The 22,677-nt window shown below is 36.3% G+C and overlaps 1 protein-coding gene across 4 annotated transcripts in view; it reads left to right on the plus strand.

Moving 5' to 3' along the window:
- The first annotated feature begins 535 nt into the window (after positions 1-535).
- Positions 536-22,677, plus strand: part of CNOT4_1 (CCR4-NOT transcription complex subunit 4) — a 31,677-nt gene continuing 9,535 nt past the window's right edge. Inside the window, exons 1-8 of one of the 4 annotated variants that reach the window (XM_051218939.1) lie at positions 536-738; positions 773-838; positions 872-921; positions 957-1,049; positions 1,084-1,234; positions 1,342-1,509; positions 4,171-6,042; positions 21,590-21,677. In XM_051218939.1, the coding sequence (XP_051068757.1) occupies positions 682-738; positions 773-838; positions 872-921; positions 957-1,049; positions 1,084-1,234; positions 1,342-1,509; positions 4,171-6,042; positions 21,590-21,677 (2,545 nt within the window). In that variant the 5' untranslated portion in view covers positions 536-681. The remainder of the gene's footprint in view (positions 739-772; positions 839-871; positions 922-956; positions 1,050-1,083; positions 1,235-1,341; positions 1,510-4,170; positions 6,043-21,589; positions 21,678-22,677) is intronic. The other 3 variants (XM_051218938.1, XM_051218941.1, XM_051218940.1) reach the window with 3 other exon arrangements.

Here is a 22,677-nt window from a genome sequence, read left to right on the forward strand (position 1 = left end):
GACTCAGTGACATTGCTCTGGTCCTACAGACTTTCCATTGAATATGCCACAGGTATTCGGAGTTTGACAACACTTTAACCAGAAACACCTTCCATATGAAGCGTACCCCCCAAGTGAAATCAAAAGACAGAAGTGAGGAGGTTTGAAGATATATTTGATAAGCTATCAATTTATCGAGGATCCTCTGATCTAATCTGGCTAGCGATTGCAGGAGTTGTTGAGCATGGCGTTCCCACTAGTGATCTGGTGCGGATGCATGACCGAGCGCCTTCAGCTAGGTGAGTCCATTAAAACATGTAGTCAGCATTTAATGTCGAAAACTTACAGAGCTATTTATTTTGGGGATTTATTTACCGCTACACCATAAAGCCATATAGTTCATGAATCTTGTGACAAATAAACTTCATGGTGAAATTCATCTACAAAGTCATTTAGAATTTCCGTAGATACTAATTTAAATCTGGAAGTTGTCGCACCTACATCACTTATTCACCAGAATATTTAGATTGGATATTGGTTACATATCAAATTCTTCTAAAAGGGAGCGCTTCTTACGAAAAGTTCTGAAGGCACTATTTTTAATCTTCAGAGTAGGGATTATAATTTAATCCTAATGTGCACAGAGGAGAAGGAGATGGTACTTGTTTAGTTTAACTGACCTTTCTTAAGTGCCCCTTATGTATGGAACCGATGGAGGCAGATGACATCTCATTTTACCCGTGTGATTGCCGGTACCAGGTAAATAAATGAGTTATCCCGTCATAAAGACTAGGTATGCCGGTTTTGCTGGGCTAAGATAATTAACGAGGAAAATGGGCTTTGTCCAGCTTGTCGAAAGGTAAGGCTCAGCAGCTTGTATAGGATTGTTTAGGAATATAATTCAGAAAAACCGGCATCTTACAAACCTATTTCGGAGACTGAGTAAGTGATGAATTTGGAATCTACTCGTTTCCTAGGGAATCTCGTTGTAGGTCTAGTAGAAGACGCAAGGATTATATAAAGAAGACAAAGCTTAATCCAGAAATGCTCAAAATCCTCCCAGAGTTAAGGTAATTTTTATCAAAGAATGATATTGTTGGCTAGAGTTGTTCAGCCAAACCTGATATTTGTGGTCGGTTTACCTACATGGATCTCAAAGGATAAGGAAATACTTAAAGGTCAGAATTATTTCGGTCGTTATGGGAAAATTTTTAAAGTGGAAGTTAATCAAAACCAAACTTTCGGTGGACCACAGGTATGTTTAATGAATGATGGTGACTGTGTTCAAACTTGTGTCCTAAGAGTATTTTGCAAATTGCTTATATCGCCTCTCTCTCTCTCTCTCTCTCTCGAACTTTTCAGGGTCAACCTAGTTTTAGTGCTTATATAACATATTATCGGGCTGAGGATGCCATGCGGTCTATAAGGGATCTTAATCAGAGCACTTTACATGGAAGACCAATCCGTGTATCACTTGGAACTACAAAGTACTGTAGTCAGTTTTTAAGGGGCACGAAATGCACCAAACATGTGAGTTTCATGATTGCAATCTATTACTGTAATTAAAAATCATTCACACTCGTTTAAAGCATGGTTTTGTGAATAGTTCCGTGTAACTGTCATTCACTCTCTCAATTGCAGTTGGTTACTAATCAGATTGGATACAGAGAATTAGTTTTGTCAGCCTTCTCTCATATGCTTAAAAAATTTATAGACCCAACAAGTCGTCTTCGAAATGCGAATGGTTAGAAACTACCGTACTGACTCTTGTAAAATCAGTAGATTGTGTCATTTGCTTAGTTTGTCGTCCGCTATTTTTCTTTACATATTTTAAAAAATGTCTGCCCAGTTCTTTCTTGTTTTGACAAAGTTTTAAGTGCTTGGGAAATAGTCACCAAAACGTACCTTCCATCAAAATGCTTTAAAATAGATGATAAGCTAGTACCGTAAACTTTATTCCTGGTTTCGTTGACATCCTGTGTTAGGTTATTTTTGTTTATGTGATGTTATTTTACTGAGTGCCCGACAAAGTACTTGATTCTGAACAGAAGGTAGTTGTTTAGTTGGGATATAAAGTAATTGTATCTACGCCACTTGATTCAAGGTAGGAAATTCTTCAAGGTTCAGTAAACTCCTTATAAAGTTTATTTTTACTACAAACATCCTGTACTTTACGTAAGATTGGCAACTTTATTACAATATGTGTATAACTTTATGTGTTGCACCCTTTCAAACGATTATATAGAGAATACTTCATTCTTTAACGAAGTTTCCAAACAAAACTTCGGTCTTTCGATAAGTCTGTACAATACTACTTGTTAAGTCCGGCCACTCTAATACCACCAAAAAGCCACTCAGATTTAGCAACTTGACTCAATACAAATTTGTTTGATGATACATTGACTGAAAAAGCCACTCACGAAACAAGTTAACAAGGATTTTGTAGTTACTGCTACATGTTTTCAAGTTATTGAAAATATTTCGTACATCAGTGGGTAGAATGTGGAGGTTTAAGTAGTTTAATAATCCATTTCGTTAACTTTCTACACTTTAAATTTTGTGGTTTTCTCATAGACTGGGATTTTGTGTACCCAGCAATTTCATTTGATATTGTATCAGTATTTTGCCTACGCTTCATATCTTTGTAATTTTCTAAGAAGAATATACAGCTTTTTGTTGAACACTAAAGATTACCGTGATCATCTTGTTCTGTCTTTAGTTTTTATAATATTCTGAATAGTGCTAAAGTATTCTGTCACATGCAAGTATAGTTAAGTTAGCTCTCTAAGAAAGTAAGCAAGCCATTTCTAAAAGTAAACGGTTTGATCCAACAGATGAACAAACAACTCTCTGTTCTTAGTCACAGACTTTTTGGTTGAATTGCCACTTTTTGTATTTAATCGAGATTTTTAAATATAAAAATAAGTTGTTCAGCTGAGTCATCAGCCATTTAGAAGCTAAGCGAAAATACCCCTACATTTAGTCAAGCTGTCCATTTTTGTGTCACACTCGTTAGACTGCATGTTTACTAAACCATGTAACAATATACAAATTCTATTTAGTAGTGGAAATTCCATTGACCACTGATACCATCATCAAAACATCAATCAGACTGGCTAATGACAAATGACTTTATTGATTATTAGGCATTCATTTTGTTATGTGCGTTCCGTTAATGATTTAAGTGTTTCCGTTAGATCCTGATCCGATTGTTTTGTGCGGTTAGACCAACTAATTATTTTATAAAACGTGTTAAATATTACTGTTATATATATAACTTCAGAAATGTGATTTACTATTTACTTAAGTTCTTGAAATCTCCATTGAGGGTTTTCATGAATTACGGCTAATTTTCAGCCTGTTTTTACTACTCGATCTTCCTAAAAGGACAAATAACAGTTGCTATCATACCGATGCACATATGTGCATGGTCCTACGTTGTAGCTGACTGACTGATACCAAAAGCTGGTATCCCTTTTCACTTCCCTTGTGTGAAATAAGTTAAAGTCGTTTCACCTGCGTGTTCATTCGATTGCTGCTTATGTGATTAATAACAAATTAACTGCTCAGTCTTTTAATCATTTATAGACCTTGGGGTGAATGTGCATTAACCCAAGTTCTCAAAATAAATCAGTGCAATAAGATGAAATTAACATGATGGCAAATAAAAAGTCGAAATAATTATGGTAGCTTTGTTAGTGAGGAAGACTATACACTGAGGATATGATAAAAATCAACTTATCTAACATCCGAATATATATATTTATATCATCTATTGTGACGAATTAATCCTTCATATTTTTTTAAAATGTTTAGAAGTATCAAAAAATAAATATCTCGAGACGACCTACCATTTTTAGTTTGTTGAGATGTCTAACCTTTTCATTTCTTTTTTCTGAGGGTTTTCAATACATAGAGGTTTAAACTAGTTTATTTTATACGGTTTATTGGTTCACAAACCTATTGTTATGCTTACTAGGTAAGACAGGTTTCATCGAGGTATTTTACGTTAAAGTTATTCTACTCACATCCCAACAACGTTTTTGATTATGATTACGCTTCATAAGTATTGAATATATAGCTGGCTTTGTCATTTATCACAGTACTTAAATCATGACTACTTCGTCAAGGTTATGTCTTTTAACTTACTTGCCATTTTGATTTTTCACAAACAATTATTTTTGTTTCAAGGAGTGCATGTACTTGCATGAACTCGGTGATTCAGCTGCTAGTTTTACTAAAGAAGAAATGCAAGCTGGAAAACATACTGAATACATGAACAAGTTGTTGCAAGATTTCTGTCAGTCTAAATCATATTCACTTGATTCACAAAAGGAAGAAACAACTATCTTAGGTTCACTAGATTCTTCTGTCTCAAGTCCCAATGATGCTTCAGTACCTCATACCAGTGAATCAAGCAGCTACTCAAATGGACGTAATCGCTTCAGATTTGAAGACACATCCATGCTGTCTGTAGAAAACTCGGGCGTGCAAGTTTCAGATCGATGCACTACACAGTCTGATCAAACAAGTGCATCACTTAAGGAGATTCGTAAATTAAGGCATACTAATAAAGATAATTCAAATGCTGTCTCAGTTTCCGATACCTCATTGGCTGATAAATCTAAACTAAATTATAATAATTCTAACAAACCGAGTAGTTGGAATCATTCGTCATCAATTTCATCATCAGATTATCCAACTAGAAAGCTCGGGAAAAACTCATTTGGTACTTTTCATTTCAAGAATTCGTCTGAAAATACAAATACAGATAAATCATACGTAGAAGGAACTAAAGGTAACCATGTCCGGCACCATAATTCCACCCAGAATCGGATTTTGTTGCCTCGCTCTATCCCATCTAATCAAGTATCTACACGTACTGAGCCTATTTGTACCAGCAGTAATGGCTGTCACCGTACATGGTGTCGTCCAAATCCAGAGAATTCTTCAAATATCCAACCTCTGTTAGGAGATGAACCCGCAGATATTGATTTTGACCCCTTTCGAGAATCTCAGCAAGGTTTAGCTGAACTTTTAGCTGCTGAAGTTTCACGTCTTAATGTATCTGAACCTCTGTTCAGTCATCGTGTTTGCTTAACCAATGGATCTTCAGTTGGCATTTCTCACTGTCCAAGTGAACCACAATCCTCAAGTTTAGACACTAGGCTTCCTCAAGCTAATTTTAGTCTCAATTCTGCACAAGCTGAAAAACTGCGTTCCTGGTACTCTAATATAGTATCACATAACAGAAGCAACCATGTTGATCCAAACAAGTCATTTAACGTGAGTCCAAATACTTTCTCTAATCTTTATCCTCCGCCGGGTTTTGAAGAGGCTGTACAAGGTCACGACCAGTCTTCGGATGGTCAGTTTTTGACATCTAAAACAGATATATTAAACTCCAATTATCCAGAATTATCATACTCATGTCCTGAAAGCTTTGGATATAGCAACAACGTACGTAGCACAAATGGATCGTTGCTACAGTCGTGTGCTTTTCCTTGTAGTCTTCCTTTTACAGGCTCTTCAGAAAAATTGATGACAACTGATAATTGGATACAGGCTAAAAAGGTATCCGATCACAATGCTATCCATTCAGACACTTTATTTTCGTCCATTCCTGCTATGCTACCCGATATTAGTAACGCATTAAAACAAGATGATTTACCTCCACACTTATCTAGTCAGTTCATGACAAACATATTTAATGCTGTTTTAAATTCTCAATCAAGTATGCATAATAATGAATCAACTGGAACACATGACAAATCCTCAACAAAATCTTCAGCTTCTATGTTTGACTTCAGTCAGTTTGTTAACCATCTTTATCATCAATCCTCTGGGATCTTAGATATAAATGCCCATAATCCTAATCAGTGGTCCACTAGGGTCAATATACCATTTGCTTGTACACAAAATGAGGTTTTAGATGCTTCTATTTATTCAAGTTCATTAGCACCAATGTCCAACACATTAACTTTTGGAAAATATGGATCTAAAATGTGTTCTCTACCTAATAGCAATGACTATCAACAACATCAGAAGATGGCCTTTAGCACAGTAAGTATCCTTTTGTATTTATACTTCTTTTTGTCTTTGAATCAAGTTATTAATTGTTTTACCTAGATCGATTCAAAAATGTCATAACCAAAACAAGTTGTCTGGGATAAGAATAGCTCTTTTAATTTGTTTAAAAATAATACAAATCGATTATCGTCCAAGATGTATTTAATCATCATCTCTGATATACATACCAAATATATTTTCTTCTGTTTATGAATACGATTTATTGATGAATCATAGCAAGCTAGAATCAGTTTTTGTTTTAGGACGAATCCTTTTTTATAAGTTTGTAACGACACTTAAACACAAAAGTGATTTCTATAGGGCTCAAAGAGTGTATACTCAATGTGGTTGAATTTTTCATTCGAGATTCTCAGTTACTTATTCAGGGGTTAGTTTTTATTTGATATATTTGTCGTTCTATGCTGTTTTAAATTCCCAATCAAGTATGAATAGTAATGAATCAATTGGAACACATGACAAATCCTCAACAAAATCTTCAGCTTCTATGTTTGACTTCAGTCAGTTTGTTAACCATCTTTATCATCAATCTTCTGGGTTCTTAGATATAAATGCCCATAATCCTAATCAGTGGTCCACTAGGGTCAATATACCATTTGTTTGTACACAAAGTGATTTCTATAGGGTTCAAAGAGGGTATACTCAATGTGGTTGAATTTTTCATTCGAGATTCTCAGTTATTCAGGGGTTAGTTTTTATTTGATATTTGTCGTTCTATCAGCAGTTTTGTCTTCTCGATATTTTTTCCACCATAAATTCTTCCGATTTTCCTATTCACGACAAATGCGTACAAAAACACTAGTCAGAGAATATGTAAGCCATAGTTTGAGACGTTACTGATTTGAACACTGTACTGACTTTAGTAGCTCATTGATTCTGACCGAAATCACATTCATAAAAACAGTAAATTATACTTTGAAAACTGATTAATCCGATAATGATCGTTGAGATCATTTTATCAATCTATTACTCAAACGGGCGAGCAATTAATGTGATATGCGTTGTTTGCCAAAACTGGATAATGATAATTTTATTCAATTAATGTTACTCTAACACTTGATGATAAAATGAAAGTCAAGCAAAAATAATAAAATTGGAATGTATGAGAAAGAGGTAGTATTTTTCTTTCTCGTATCAGTCAATGATCACTAACTTCTATTATTCATTCTTTGTTTACTCATCATATTCTTTTGGCACACTCCTTAAAATAACCTTTCCTTATCTAATCTTCTTTAATAACTTCAAAATCAAGCGTACTAAGTTCATACATGTCCACATAAAGTGGATGATGGGATATAGCTAGTTTGCATTTCAACCGTCTCAATCCGTCTGACTACTGCAAAGCCAAGATAGGATATGGAAAACATTTTTGAGTGTATAATTATGTCTAACTGTCTTACAGTTGTCATTATAAAGTTTCATTATTCAACTCATCCTATCACTTAATTCTATACTAGTACTGTACCAATCAGGCTTGTAAATTCCATCAAACTGACTGGACTGTATAGTCAGAAATACAAAAGCAAATGATGATGGAGGAACTTCCTAACGTCATCACGGAAATTGAACCAAGAAAGCGTAAACGATAAAGATAAAAACTACTCACATTTCTCCAAATACCTAGTAATTACTTATTAAGCAGGTCTTCTCTCTTCTAAGTTTTCTTAAATCTTGTATGTCAGTTTTGATTGATAGTATTTTGAAGGTACTTGTTTTCTGAATACCCTTTATACTTATTATTGCCCTTCAAATATTACTTTTCACTATTCGTTCCTTTAAAGTATTCGTGGTGAATATCATGAATTTACTAAATTTAGATTTCTTAATACAAAGTTTGTTATTAACAAGATAATTAGAATACCATGTAAATAACCATATCAGAAAATAATATCAGTCTACTGTTGGCTACTTTCTCAAAAGACAGGGGTCGTATCACAGCCCATCCACAAATCAAGTGACTTTTGTGGCACATATGTACGCGGTGCCCCTTTGTACCAATATTTATGTGTTCAAATAAATAAAACTAAGCAAAGATGATATATCAGTTGGTAAGGTCGTGAACCTTTATTTACTGAAATGGTTGGAACACATGCTATGTATTTTCAACTATCTCCCACATCAACTAACGGTGTTGGCTCACGTAGAAATAGGTTGGAAAAAGCTAAGGACGACCAAATCAAGAGGTGCCGTCATTCCATGAAGACATTCACCGTTGGAGTGAACTATGTTTGATAGACATGAACTACCTGGTTGAGGTCTGCAGTATAACCATGATCACTGTTTGTAGACACGGAGTGACGTGACTTAGAACCGGTCGCAATAGCACAGATGCATTTACCCTTTATCATCGTCTAGATCTTCAGTTCTGGTATTATACTTCATACACAGCTTTTCATATTTTCATCTCCAACCATGTTATCAATGTTTAGTCTTCTCTTTAAAGTTTCTACTCCTTTACTATTCACCTAATCTACTTCATCTAGCCATGGTAATGCGAAATGACAACTTGGTCTAAGGCAAATTTGTCCTAGGCTCCATGTTGTCTGTGATTGAGTATTTATTGATTATTATTTATTTAAACATGAACATTGGTATAAGAAGGCACCGAATATATATCTGCCACAATTCATTCGATTTGTGTGAGGGCTGGGATACTACTCGGGCGCCCAGACTAAAGCAGGTGGTTCTCTTAGAATACCACTTCTCGAACCTTCGACCTAGAGGTCCAATCCACGAGATAGTGGAGTAATGTTTTGAGATGCAGTCCCATGGCATCCGTTCACCAACAATGGGTTTATACACCATTTGTTCCCTTAGGATCCTCGAGCTCATGTGCACCAATTGTTTGGAATCATGTTTCTCCAACTCCTCTAGGTGAATCCCTTATATCCATCGGCCCGGTTTAAGCGTCGGATATTAGCTTTTCATCCCCCCAAATGCCCTGGTATGGCCGAGAATGAGGAGAGTCCGCTCTCCCTCTCGAAATGCTCTCACATAGCCACGCGTATATAGCCTCTGCCAGGGAAGTCCTACTCACTGCCTTCTCGTGGCGGAGGTGTTGTTTACGAAAATGAGAGGACGAAAAGCGAATGTCCGGCGCTTTAACCGGACCCCAAACCAAACCAATGGTGCACATGGGCTCCAGTATCCTGTGGGAACAAATGGCGTATGAACCAATCGTTGGTCACCGGCTACCATGGGACTTCATGTCCTCACGATGATCCACTGCCTTGTGGATTAGACCTTCAGGTCGAAGGCTCGGGGTGTGGCCCCCTAAGAAAACCACCTGCTTCGGTTTGGGCACCCGGGTAGTATCACAGCCCTCACACATGTCGAATGAGATGTGTGGCGCATATGTATTTGATGCCTCCTTGTACCATTATCTGTGTTAAAATAAATAAATAAAAATAATTTGACTATCTATTATCCTTTGTGGAACCATAATTAATGTTCAAATATACTACGTATATACTAAAAGCATCATGGGTTTTCACTGTAAATTGATATTTGTCCACGTTTTAAATTTCATGATGAGGTTCATTGCCTGCTTTGGAAGGCTCTTAAGTACTGTTTTCGTCCCTGTCTGCAATGTTTGTTTTCGTATTTTTGTTTTAACTAATTTTCGTCTTGAGATAGTACCATTTAAAGTATACCGTGATCGTCCTGTATTTGACAGTTATGTTTTCGCAATATATGACTCTTTCGACACGTAAACACTCAGTTCCTCTCCAAGTTGAGCTCACTACACACAGACTTGTGATAAACATATCATTTGTGAATTTACAGAACGAAAGTCAGTAGTTGGTGTTTCGTAACTTTAGTCATCAATATGTCATAATATATATGGCTATCATAAAGTTCCATTGCAGTTTCTGTGTTTCTATTCATTCAGTAGTTGGTTAATTAAAATTATTTCATTCTAACCCCAGATCATGGCATTCATTTACTTCGTATCTACCTATCTACTTACCTGTTGATCGTTGCTTCTCTATATTTACACATGGTTCAATGAAATCTGTATCATGTTTGTTGTTTTCTCCAGAATACCTACATTGGTAGTAATAAAAAAGGATAAATGAATGTTCACTTAAGTGGTGCAGATTTGTATATTTTAAGAATAAATTTCTTCGCGAATCTGAATATCAACTAGAGAAGCATAAGAAACAATATTACACTAAATAGCTGTTTCATTTTAGATTGTAACTATTCGGGAATGTGTATCCGCAATTCTCCATCGGGTTTATTACGTCTTGTCACGTGCACAATACTTCCATTCTAATTAGTCGGAATACATAATGACCTACATTTCTGATTTGTAATCATTTTGCAAAATATAGCATAACCCTTCTATAACATCATACCTGTATATGCTATTTTAGCTATAAGTGATAAAGTATTCTGAGAACCAGAAAAACACTTCACACGAAGTGAGACGATAATTTTGTAATGGAAATAGACAGAAAGGTCATACAGCCACTAAATAAATGAACAAATATAAGATTTCTTATGTAATGTCATGCAACTAAGAAAGAAAACCAGGAGAGATTTCGGTTAGTTAAGTACATTTATCTTAACTTTATACAATATATACTGTGTTTAGCGATCGGGAAGCTCATATCAAATTATCATCATTATTCCCAAACACTACTTACTTACATGGTGTTGCGACTGAATGCAAAAAAAATCTTTGAAATCACCTTTGATAGAATCTATAAAAGAGGCAAATTTCTAAAGCATAAAGTAGAACTACTCTTATCAACCCACTAAATATCCAGTTTGTAACAGATAGATAAATCAGAATGGGTTTTGTGGAGAGTTCTCAGAAATTTCACAGGTTGAAATCATGAGTCGATTGAAGCTAGACAACCATGGAAAACCTGGAAGCACTGGACGGCCGTTTCGTTCTAGTATGGGACTCCTCAGCAGTGCGCATCCACGATCCTGCACCAGTGCTTTCAGGTTTTCCATAGTGGTCTAGCTTCAATCGACTCATGAGTTCAATCTGTGAGATAGATAAATATTGTAACATAATGTTAACTCAGATTATCATTAGTAACTTTGATTTTCACTGTATACATTGATATTGTCTGTCACATTTCAATATTTTGACATGATTAATATTTTTATTATTATTTTTTCTATTAAGATTAATACATATAAGTAGTATTATCATGATGTAAATCTTATTAGATTAATTGTATATCCATTAATCCACTCGTTATGGAAGCGATTAGCCTTTCAATCTTGTTTAAATCATGTTCAAACATTTATATACAATAAAATGATTACATAATACATCTGAAATGATTGCATCCTACATTATTTACTCTTTTTTTATTTGACATTCGATTGTCCCCACTGGTGTTCTTGTTCAATGTTTACTATTTATTGAAAGCGCGAATTTTGTTTTTTTGAAAAAAACCAACAGCAACATGAATTGTACTTCTTATAGAGATAGATCGTTATACTCCTTTAAAATAATAATAATAAATAGCTCTCTATAATTGTTATCGTTATCTGTCGGCAATTCGATTCAGTAACTAGTCAGTCAATCAGTCAGCTAAAGCGTAGGACCAGGCACATTTATGCATCGGTCCAAGTTGCCATACCTCATTAACACAACAAGATGGACACCGGATTCATAAAAGTAGTTAATTCAGTGGTGGTAATATATAAAAGAAAGATTGCATATAAGGATATTGTACAGGAAGAAAGAATTAGTTCATAGAAAGAAAGATATGAAGCGATTTTAATCTCTTAGTTTAAGGGAAGACAGAGTGTATACACATACACCATTGTGATCGATTCTGAGCCATGTCACCAAGAGTCTCCAACCATTGGTTACAATAATCACACGGACCCCAACCAAGTAGTCTGTATCTACCAACATGGTTCAGACTAGAAGTTAGTGACTTCAAACACTGATGCCACGTTTTGGTTTGGCCGCCCCTAACTTTCTTTCAACCATCGCCAACATTAGTCGGCATTGAGCGTTGTGGTAATCGGTGTTCGGGCATACGTAACACGTGGCCCAATCATCTCAGTCGATGAAGATTCACAACCTCATCGACTGATTTACCATCATTCCCTCATACCCTGCGTCTAACCTCACTATTACTTACCCGGTGATCCCAGCAGACGCCAGCAATATTTCTGTGGCATCTGTGGTCAAATACTAGTAGCTTACGAGTATCCTCTACTCTTAATGGCCATGTTTCGCTGCCGTAAATTAAAACAGAATGGACTGCCGCGCAGTATACTCGTCCTTTTATTGATAGACGGATATCTCGCCTTCGCCATAGGTGACGTAAGTTGGCAAAAGCCAAACGAGTCAGTCAGTTACAACATAGGACTAGGCACATATTTGCATCGGTCCAAGTTTTGTCATACTTCATTAACACAATAAAATAAATACTACCATGGATGCGGTTACTTTAATTCAGTAACTGCATCCAAGTTTATTCATAAAGCTATATAATTACAGTACTCATTAGATGATCAGTGTTCGATATTTGAAGTTAAACTTGAATGTGTGACTTACTGATTGTGATTATATAAACTAGCAATCCATAGATTTATTCATAGAATTTTTTAATTTATTGTATCAATGTACCCTGTTGCCATTAGACTGATTAATATTTACATGTTTGCAAAATATTGTTTCAAGATTGATCTTACTTAATGCATAAAATGATCATAAGTTGAAGACTAGTTGAGTGGCTTAACTACTTCACTTTTCTTACGAGTCCCAATGTGTCCGTGTCTAACACCTCTCAGCAAGAATACAAATGCTTTTATGATTCTCTGGTTCAATTCATTGACTAATACACGTATCCTTATTTTCTGACTAGTTCACTCTATAATAATTAAGCCCAAAATATAGGAGTTGCTTTACGAATGTCGAATTGATATATTAACCAGTCAGTCATCCTCAACCTAGAACCTGGAACATATGTTAACCTGTTCAAGTTACCACACTTTGTCAGCAAAGTGAAATGTCAGACCAGTATTAGTGGTAGTAGAAAAGATTGCACATGACATATATGGTTCGAAAAGAACGTATGAAGAACGAATAAACAATTCTTTTGAGATTTTAGAAAAGGCGAGCAGTGAATGCAGCCTCAGCATGTCGAACGATTGTGAGCAATATTACCCAAATTCTCTAAATATTGGTTACGCTAACCCAGTGGACCCTTGCCAGGTAGTTTGCACCTGCTTGCACTTTAGTTCAAAAGTCATTGACTTTACGAACCGATGTTATTTTCTGATTTGGTCACCCTTAGCTTTCAAATTTATTTCTACAGTAGTCATCATCGCCCGTCAATGTAGACGGTGGCTAGACATAAGTGATATATTCAGCAACCATATGAGTCTATGAAGATTCACAATTTCATGAATCTACATGCCATCTTTGGCTAGTACCCGACATTTAATCTCAAGATTGCTCATTCGGTGATCCCAACATACATGAGCAATGTTCCGAGAGTATTGCTGATCAAATACTAGTAAACTACAAATATCCTCTGTTTTTAAGTGCTGTTTTTTTACAACCATAACCTAGAACACAGCTAACTGTTATGCGGTATACTCATCCTTTGGTTATGAGACGGATATCTGTTCTACATCAAGTGACAAATTGTCCAAAACTAACCGAGCTTTCTGAATCCGTTACCAGATTTTGTCCCTCAGTTTGAAGCAGCTATGGCTATTTCAACTCCCATCTGAACATAGTGAAGAGCGGAGTCAGCTTAAGCGCAAGCTGACAAGAAGCCTACGCAATGATCGGGAACAGTGGTGGGTAGCGAAAGCAAGAGAGATTGAAAAGGCAGCGGCAATAAGTAATAGCAGACAATTGTTAAGACTTGTTAAGGAAACCGGTATTAAGAAACCGACTGTTAGCGAAACTATCTCAGAAAAAGATGAACATATTATACACTCTCAATCCAGGAGATTGGATCGACGGGCAGAACACTTCAGGGATCAGTTCAACTGGCCTTCAGCCACACTTCGGTTTCCCACGATCTCCAGTCAACCTGAATGGCAAGTTAATGTAAGTCCTCCGTCCCTTTACGAAGTTGAAAAAGCCATAGGAAATCTGAAACGAGGGAGAGCAGCAGGCCCTGACAGGTTTACCCCTGGGATTTTTAAGGATGGCGGTCCAGTATTAGCAATGAGATTAACCGAGGTCTTAGGTAGAATTTGGGAACTGGACGTAATCCCATCTGACTGGTCTCAATCACTGATTGTGGCAGTCTATAAGAAAGGACGAAAGTCCTCTTGTAACAATCACAGAGGAATCAGTTTGACTAATATAGCGTCTAAAACATTAGCTTCAATAATACTTCGACGCCTAACTGAAGCTCGTGAAGAGCAGACTAGAGAAAATCAGGCTGGTTTTCGACCTGGATGTGGTTGTATAGATCAGATATTCACACTACGTCAGGTTCTAGAACAGAGAGACACATTCAGACGCTCCACAATGGTAGTATTTCTCGACCTTAAGGCGGCATTTGACTCTGTTGATTGTGAGGTTCTATGGCAGTGTTTGTCACTGAAAGGAGTACCAAAGAAGTAAATTAACCTTATAAAGGCTCTCTACGGGAACACAACTGGTAGAGTGAGAGCTTTTGGCGAACTGACATCAGAATTGATTACCTCAAGTGGTGTTCGTCAGGGCTGTCCACTCTCCCCATTCTTGTTCAACTTTGTGGTCGACGTACTTTTAGAGATAACACTCTCCTCATCTAAATTTCCAGGGGTTGAACTTCTACCGGGAGGTTCACTTGTTGACTTAGAATATGCTGACATAGTTTTATTTAGTGAAGACGCTGACAAAATGCATAGTCTTCTGACCTCTCTAAGCAACAAAGCAAGCATGTTCGGGATGCGATTCTCTCCCTCGAAATGCAAAATGTTGCTTCAGGATTGGGTTACATCGACACCCGAACTAGTGATAGGGAGTGGAGTAGTTGAGTGTGTCGACCGCTTCACTTGTCTTGAAAGTCTCATCAGCCCTTGTGGTCTGGTGTGTGACGAAATCTCAGCACGGATACAGAAAGCTCGACTAGCTTTTGCCAACTTGCGTCATTTATGGCGTAGGCGAGATATCGTCTATCAACGAAAGGACGTGTTTGCTGCGCAGCAGTTCGTTCCGTCCTACTTTATGGCAGTAAAACATGGCCGGTAAGAGTAGAGGATATTCGTAGGTTACTAATATTTGATCATAGGTGTCTTCGAAATATTGCTCGTATATCCTGGGACTATCGAGTAAGTAACGCAGTTGTTAGGAAACGGGTACTAGGTAAGGATGGCAAATCAATTGATGAAGTAATGGAACTTCATCAGTTGAAATGGCTGGGTCATGTATTACGTATGTCCATCCACCGACTGCCACGACGTGCGATGTTTCATGGTGTAGGAGTATTTTGGAAGAAAGCTAGGGGCGACCAGACCAAAACAGGGAACAAATCCATGAAATCACTGACAAGTGGACTGAGCCATGTTGGTAGGTGTAGACTACCTGGTTGGGGACCACGAGATGATAGCAACCGATGGTTAGAGACCCTGAATGACATGGCTCAAAATCGTTTGCAATGGCGCAGGTGCATCCACTCTTTGTGTTCTCCCAAATTCTAATCTTCTGAATTCTTCATGTCCCTTTCTTCCTCTTTCTAAAATTATTTCACTGGATAATACTCTTTAAATAACATCTCCAAACCCTAATCTTTCCTATTACTGGTTATACTCTTGCTACCTCTACCACTACGGGATTTGAATCGACAACTGCATCTCTGTGTTAAGGTGGTGTGGCAACTCGAACTGATGTACGTACGTACGAAGTTCTACGTTGTTACGGACTGACAGGGGGGGACTGGGAAAACGGCGCTTTATTATAAAACTTTAGAACGAAGTTAATTAAACATTTCATAGGAAATTGACAGTAATTAACTAACTATTAAAATAAAAAGTTACATAACTTGTTAAGATAAACTTCAAAATGAAATCTATATACCTAAAAGAAAAGTATGGGAAAATAAAGGAATGTCGTTTTTAATTAAAAGTTTAACCAGTTAACTAAAAGACTAAAAATTCGAATAATGATAATTGAAAAAGAGTTTTGGATTACGTTTCTTGCATACATGACATTTGAAATTCAGTATGTATGTTTTGAAAGACTAAAGCAATGCATTGGTTTACTGCAGATGACACTATGTAATAAATCTATTGGTTTTTATTTTATTTATTTGAACATATAAATATTGGTACAAGAAAACCACATAAATCATTCGATTTATGTGAGGGCTGGGATACTGCCCGGGTTCCTAAATTGAAGCAGGTGGTTTTCTTAAGGGACAACACCCCGAGCCTTCGACCTAAATGTCTGATCCACAAGGCAGTGGAACAACGTCAGGAGATGCAGTCACATGGTAGCCGGTCACAAACAATAGGTTCATACACCATTTGTTTCCTTACGATGCTGGAGCCCATGTACACCATTGGTTTGGAATGAGGGTTTTCGTACTCCCCTAGGTAGATCCTCCGTGTCCACCAGCTCGGTTAACGTGTTGGACATTCGCTTTTCGTCCTCGCGATTTCGTAAACAACACCCCCACCACGAGAAGGGAGTGAGTAGGACTTCCATGTCAGTGGTTGTATTCACGTGGGCACTTGAGAGCATTTCGAGAGGGAGAGCCGGCTCCTCCCACTCTTGGCCTTACCAGGGCATTTGGGGTCTTTTGAAATGACGATGATTTGTAATTCGACTGAATGATATTGGTGAAGTGTCTTTAAAATTATTTCAGTTGGGGATAATTTGTGTCAAGTTGTTTTTTTGTACTTTTTTCTATGAATATGAATAATTGTTTTCTCTTAAACATAAAGTAAACATTGAATAGATGAACTGATAAATTCACATTCAAATAGTTAATTACAAGATTTCATACTTTTAAATTGTTAACGACATACAGATCAATTTGTAGAGAACAATAAATCTGTTGTAACGTGAAATGCTGCAAATTGAATTCATAATTTTGAGATGGTGGGGAAGATTTGTAGCTCAGATGGATGATTTTGATGAAGTTTCGTTCTCTGAGTTGGATGGTTTGGTCGTGAAGCTTTCATCGTTCTTCTAAACGTCATCATCATCAGCAGTAACTTCAGGTAGACGTTCGTGCTGACGATGTCGTTCAGAAGAATGATGAAAGCTCCAAGACCATACCACCCAGCTCAAAGAACAAAACTCCATTAAAATTCATAATTTCTTTATATCCAATATATTATTATCCTTAACAAACATGATGTTCATAATCTTAGTTGTATTTCTTCTAAAGAATATTCAGTTTTTGCATGTTAGAGATTGTATAAACATTATGACTAAAAACGATAACAAATCTTATCATACTGGTTACTACTCTTACTATTTGTATAACTTGGATAAAAGTGATCTTTCTCTCTCTTATCAGTTGATGACTGTCCAACAAAACACTTTAGTATACTAATGTTTCCCACATTTTTTTTTAGAAAAAAATGTATTTATGATTGATAACTTTCATTTCGTTCCAGTTTATTGATTCTGTACTACTATAATTAATTATAGTTGTATTTCACTGGTTGAAATCATGAGTCAATTGAAGCTAGACCACCTGAAAGCACTGGACGGCCGTTTCGTCCTAGTATGGGACCCCTCAGCAGTGCGCATCCACGATCCCGTCCTCCGCGAGATTCGAACCCAGGACCTATCAGTCTCGCGCCAGGCGCCTAACCAACAAGACCACTAAGCCGGCATCCAACAGTGTTAATGTCTAACTTCAACCAATCCACAAAGTTGCGCCACCCGTACACCATTGTCTACAGTGGGTTCCTATCTCATAACAGACCTGATTGAACTCTACTGGTAACGACTTCTCACTAGAACTCCAGGAGTGTCTCCTGAAGACTCATGATTTCAACCAGTGAAATTTCTAAAAATCTCCACAAAACCCATTCTGATATAGTCGTATTATTAATATTATTATTATTATTGTTATTATTATTATTATTATTAATAATTTGTAAACCACTTATGATACTGTCACTGATTTCTTTCTATTGTTATTATTATTTTCTCTTGTTCGGAAAAAAAACAAAATTACTATCTACTCTATGTGTAGTAAGTGTCCTCTGTTTTTTATTGTTTGGTTTTTCTTTAAAAAGAATTTTTCTGTGTGATTTGCTTTAAAATGTTTATATTGTAATTGTTTCATTTATACATAGAGATACATTTTTTTTAACAGTGAATATCTATGTTAGTCATTGGCAATTTCAATACTTCGTTGAGTTTACCGAAGTGTTTGTGTGTGTGTGTGTGTATGTTTGTAGTTTGGATTATTTTTGGCGATTATCCTCCTATTAAGTCTAGTTTGTTGTGTGAATTATAGAGCATTGATCTATCTGTTCAAATTACTCATTGGACTTTTTAAACAGGTTTTTGTTTTTCTATCAGTTACGGGTTAGGCTAAAAGCGTTTGAGATTAGTATTTTTAATTAATTTGGAACGTTTGAAGTCAACCCCCTCACATAAACACACACACACACTAAGTAAAGCTTCTGTATCCAACATCCTAAGTTAAACTCTGGATGTACGCTTTTCGTTCTCATCTTCATAAAACGAGTAGAAATTCTATTACATATGCTGTAAACGCGCGATTTTATGAGAGGACTTTCATTATCTCAAACCATATGGCCAATTCAAATGCAGTGGAAAAGGCTCGGGGAGTGGCCCCCTAAGAAAACCACCTGCTTCGATTTGGGCACCCGGGCAGTATCACAGCCCTCACACATATCGAATAAGATTTGTGTGGCGCATATGTATTTGATGCCTTCTTGTACCAATATCTATGTATTAAAATAAATTAAAAAAAGAAAACCAGGGAAGGCTGGATACATGTTTTGCCCTAGTATGGGATTGCTCGAGAGTGCTTATTCTCGACCCCTTCGGGAATAAGACTCAGGAGCACCAGGTCTCGTAACGAGCGTTTAACAGTCAAACTACTGAAAGCTTACATTCGATCTACAGTCGGATCGTGTATGATCATAGCCAATGAGTAGTCACGTACTAGAGAGAAACTGCCAGCAAGTCCCCTATGATTCTGAATGGTTGTCTAACTAAGATCCGTCCACGATGTTAACTATAAAGCTCATCAGCTTCCACAAACCTCTTATGCTAATAATGTTTTTTAGAATTTATACTAAACCTTAATGAAGATTTCTGTCATTCAAATTATCACTTTACAAATTTGAATTCTCATATCAAACTTCGACTTTGATTGTGTTTAATTCTCATTCTTCATGGCTGATATGTACAAAATTCGGTCCAACTTCGTATATGGATGAATTTTTTTGATAATATTTAGACACATTTCCTTATGATTTGATCTATTTCTAGATAAATAAATAATCATTGCTTCCAATCGTAACTCATCCACTAAATATGCATTTATATGATCAGCTTTTAAGTTACATTGTTTTATTTGAGTGTCCGTTATCTTTGAACCATCATCCATCTCAGCACATCTGAAAATTGTCCTTTAACTATTAAAGCATGATTGTAAAATGCACATTGTTCTAGAAATATTACTACGGGTTTTGTCCAACAAAAACTACAAAATATTTTAACAGCTGAAATCACGAACTGATCTTAGTTAGACCAACATTGAAAACCTGGAAGCACCACCCCTCACTCTGAAATTAAACCCAAGACCTTCGGTTCCGCGTATGAACTCTTAATTCTAGACCACTGAGCCGACTGGCATCAAAAAGTATTAATGTTTAACTCCAGTCAGTCTACGATTTTGCGCAACCCCATCATCCTTCTAAATTAGTGCAACTCAATAACCTATTTTGAATTCATGTACTCGACTATAGATCATATATATCTTTTCCGTATGTCAAGGTTACTAGGGTGTTCAAAATAAAAGTGATGTGAAGTATCACCTTGTTATTTCATAGTTGGAATTTTGAAGAATGGATTGTATAGATTTCACCTATTCTGAAATTTGGCTTCAAAAATACTTATCAAGTAAAGTGTTGGTCAATATCAAGTTACCTAAACAAATAAAAACTAGATGTTAGTTAGTGTTTCGTAATGTAATAATCTCAGTTCTACATAAAGGCGGTAACAGTTAAAATAGTTCAGTGCAAATATCTCTGTAAAACTGGGTAGTGCCTATTCTAATCTCATCAGTTTTCTCATAACTATCTACATCTTATTGATAAGTGTTGCATAGAAAGTAGTTTATGTTTAGGAGCTCCCATCGGTTGTACTGAACCGGGTAATATCTCGATATACTTAGTAAGTTATTGGACTTTAGTTTGTTACATCATCACACTCCTTATATCGTCGTTAAAGGGATCAATAAATTTTTTTCTACTACGACACTCAAAAAACATCTTATATATATAAATTGTTACTACCGTTATGACTTAATAGCTTAAACTTATGTCTCTCAATATTTTTTCGTCCAAGTATGATTGCCTAAACCTGTACACAAAAATGTATGATTTATAGCTGACTGGTAATTGTACTTACATGGGGATATTATCTTACTCTCTTTCAACATTAGTACTAATTATTGTCAGGTAGTTAAATGACACTTTTGTATTTATTTTTGTTATTTTCTAAAGCATTTTACTACCCTGTAGTAGTAAAAGACCAACAAGTATCTTTTTTTAATGTACGGATGGCATTGTTGCATTTTGTGTTGAATGATCAGTAGCGAATTTACACAGTGTTTTGGAAGGTCAATGAATGGATCTTATTACTGGTCATTCTAGGAGTAGGAAAATATCTAATAATATTCTAACCTCAGATTCTTGAAAGATATGATTGTGTTAATTGCTTGTTGTTGTGTCATGAACAGGCAAATTTAATTTGGAACTTTAGAACAAGTCTAGTTTCACATCACAACAGCAAAAGTTATAAGTAGGTTTTGTGTCATTATTTTTTCTCTTTCATCCCGTTCTTTAAATTCATGTTCATAGAACACATTCGTCATAAACTAGAATACCATTGAAAACTAGGAAGCACTAGACAGCTGCTTCGTCCTAGTATGATACTCTTCAGCAGTGTGTACACATGACGTTGTCAGGGGCCCAATGTAGGACCCTGAAGTTTCTTAGTGTGCACTTTGCTTTAAAAACCACCAGATCGGTGTTCAATGCTTTACATCTCTAACTGAAATTAGTTTTGATTTTTTGTCTTTTTTTTTTTGCTAAAGGTAGGTGATTAATAGTTGGATTACATATACTAACGCATTAATCTCAACTATATACAGATGATTTATCATCTGATTCGTTTATTAACTACTGACTTTTCACTTCTTATATAATAGATTGATTATGTTATAAGGCAATTTCAAAGTGTTGTACATTTGCACTGTAATGTAATGTTAGTGAGTTATGTTAATGAGTTTCTTGCAGTTTAATAATTCTATTGATATATTCAGTGTTAATTGCTTATAGAATCTTCTCCGGCTTTTCTTTTCAGAATAATAATAATGCTACTAATAATAGTAGTTTCTGCTGCAACACAGGCCTAACCGATATGGATTCCCATCCTACTTCAACTAATTCAGGTAATTAATTTTGGCGCACATTTAGTATTTTTTTCTGTCTTGTTTCTATTTTACAATGTAGCATTGGTTCAACTAAGAAAGTAAATTATATATTTTTTTTAATTGTCAAAATGTAAGAGTATCGTTTATTACCAGAAGTTATGAGATTCATGGTTACAATAGAAAATTATCATTGTCGATTAAAGCAAGTATAAATACTTATCTTTTCATTCAGGAGTAGTTGGTGGGGGTGAGTTAGTAGCTAGACAAAAAGTCCCTTGTTATATTTATTACTATAAGTTCTGTTTAAGATTCTGTGCTAATGTGGTATTATTATTTATTATTTATTTTAACACAGATATTGGTACAAGAAGGCATCAAATACATATGCGCCACACAAATCTTATTCGATATGTATGAGGGCTGTGATACTGCCCGGGTGCCCAAACCGAAGCAGGTGGTTTTCTTAGGGGGCCACACTCCGAGCCTTCGACCTGAAGGTCTGATCCACAAGGCAGTGGAGCATCGTAAGGAGATGCAGTCCCATGGTAGCCGGTGACCAACGATTGGTTCATACGCCATTTGTTCCCACAGGATACTGGAGCCCATGTGCACCATTGGTTTGGTTTGGGGTCCGGTTAAAGCGCCGGACATTCGCTTTTCGTCCTCTCATTTTTGTAAATAACACCCCCGCCACGAGAAGGCAGTGAGTAGGACTTCCCTGGCAGAGGCTATATACGCGTGGCTATGTGAGAGCATTTCGAGAGGGAGAGCGGACTCTCCTCATTCTCGGCCGTACCAGGGCATTTGGGGGCAACTTGAACTGATGTACGTATGTACAAATTTCTACGTTGTTAATGACGGACTGACTCTGTTTAAAGTTTATTTTTGCGTCTAAAACAGTAAATATGAATGTGACGTTTAATGTTTAGAGATTTATTGTTAGGTCAAGTAGATTTAATAAACATAGAAGATAGACTTTCAAGATAACTATTCATTTTAAGATAAATAACATACTAAT

Source organism: Schistosoma haematobium, chromosome 3, assembly GCF_000699445.3.
Source record: "Schistosoma haematobium chromosome 3, whole genome shotgun sequence".
Taxonomy (NCBI): Eukaryota; Metazoa; Platyhelminthes; class Trematoda; order Strigeidida; family Schistosomatidae; genus Schistosoma; species Schistosoma haematobium.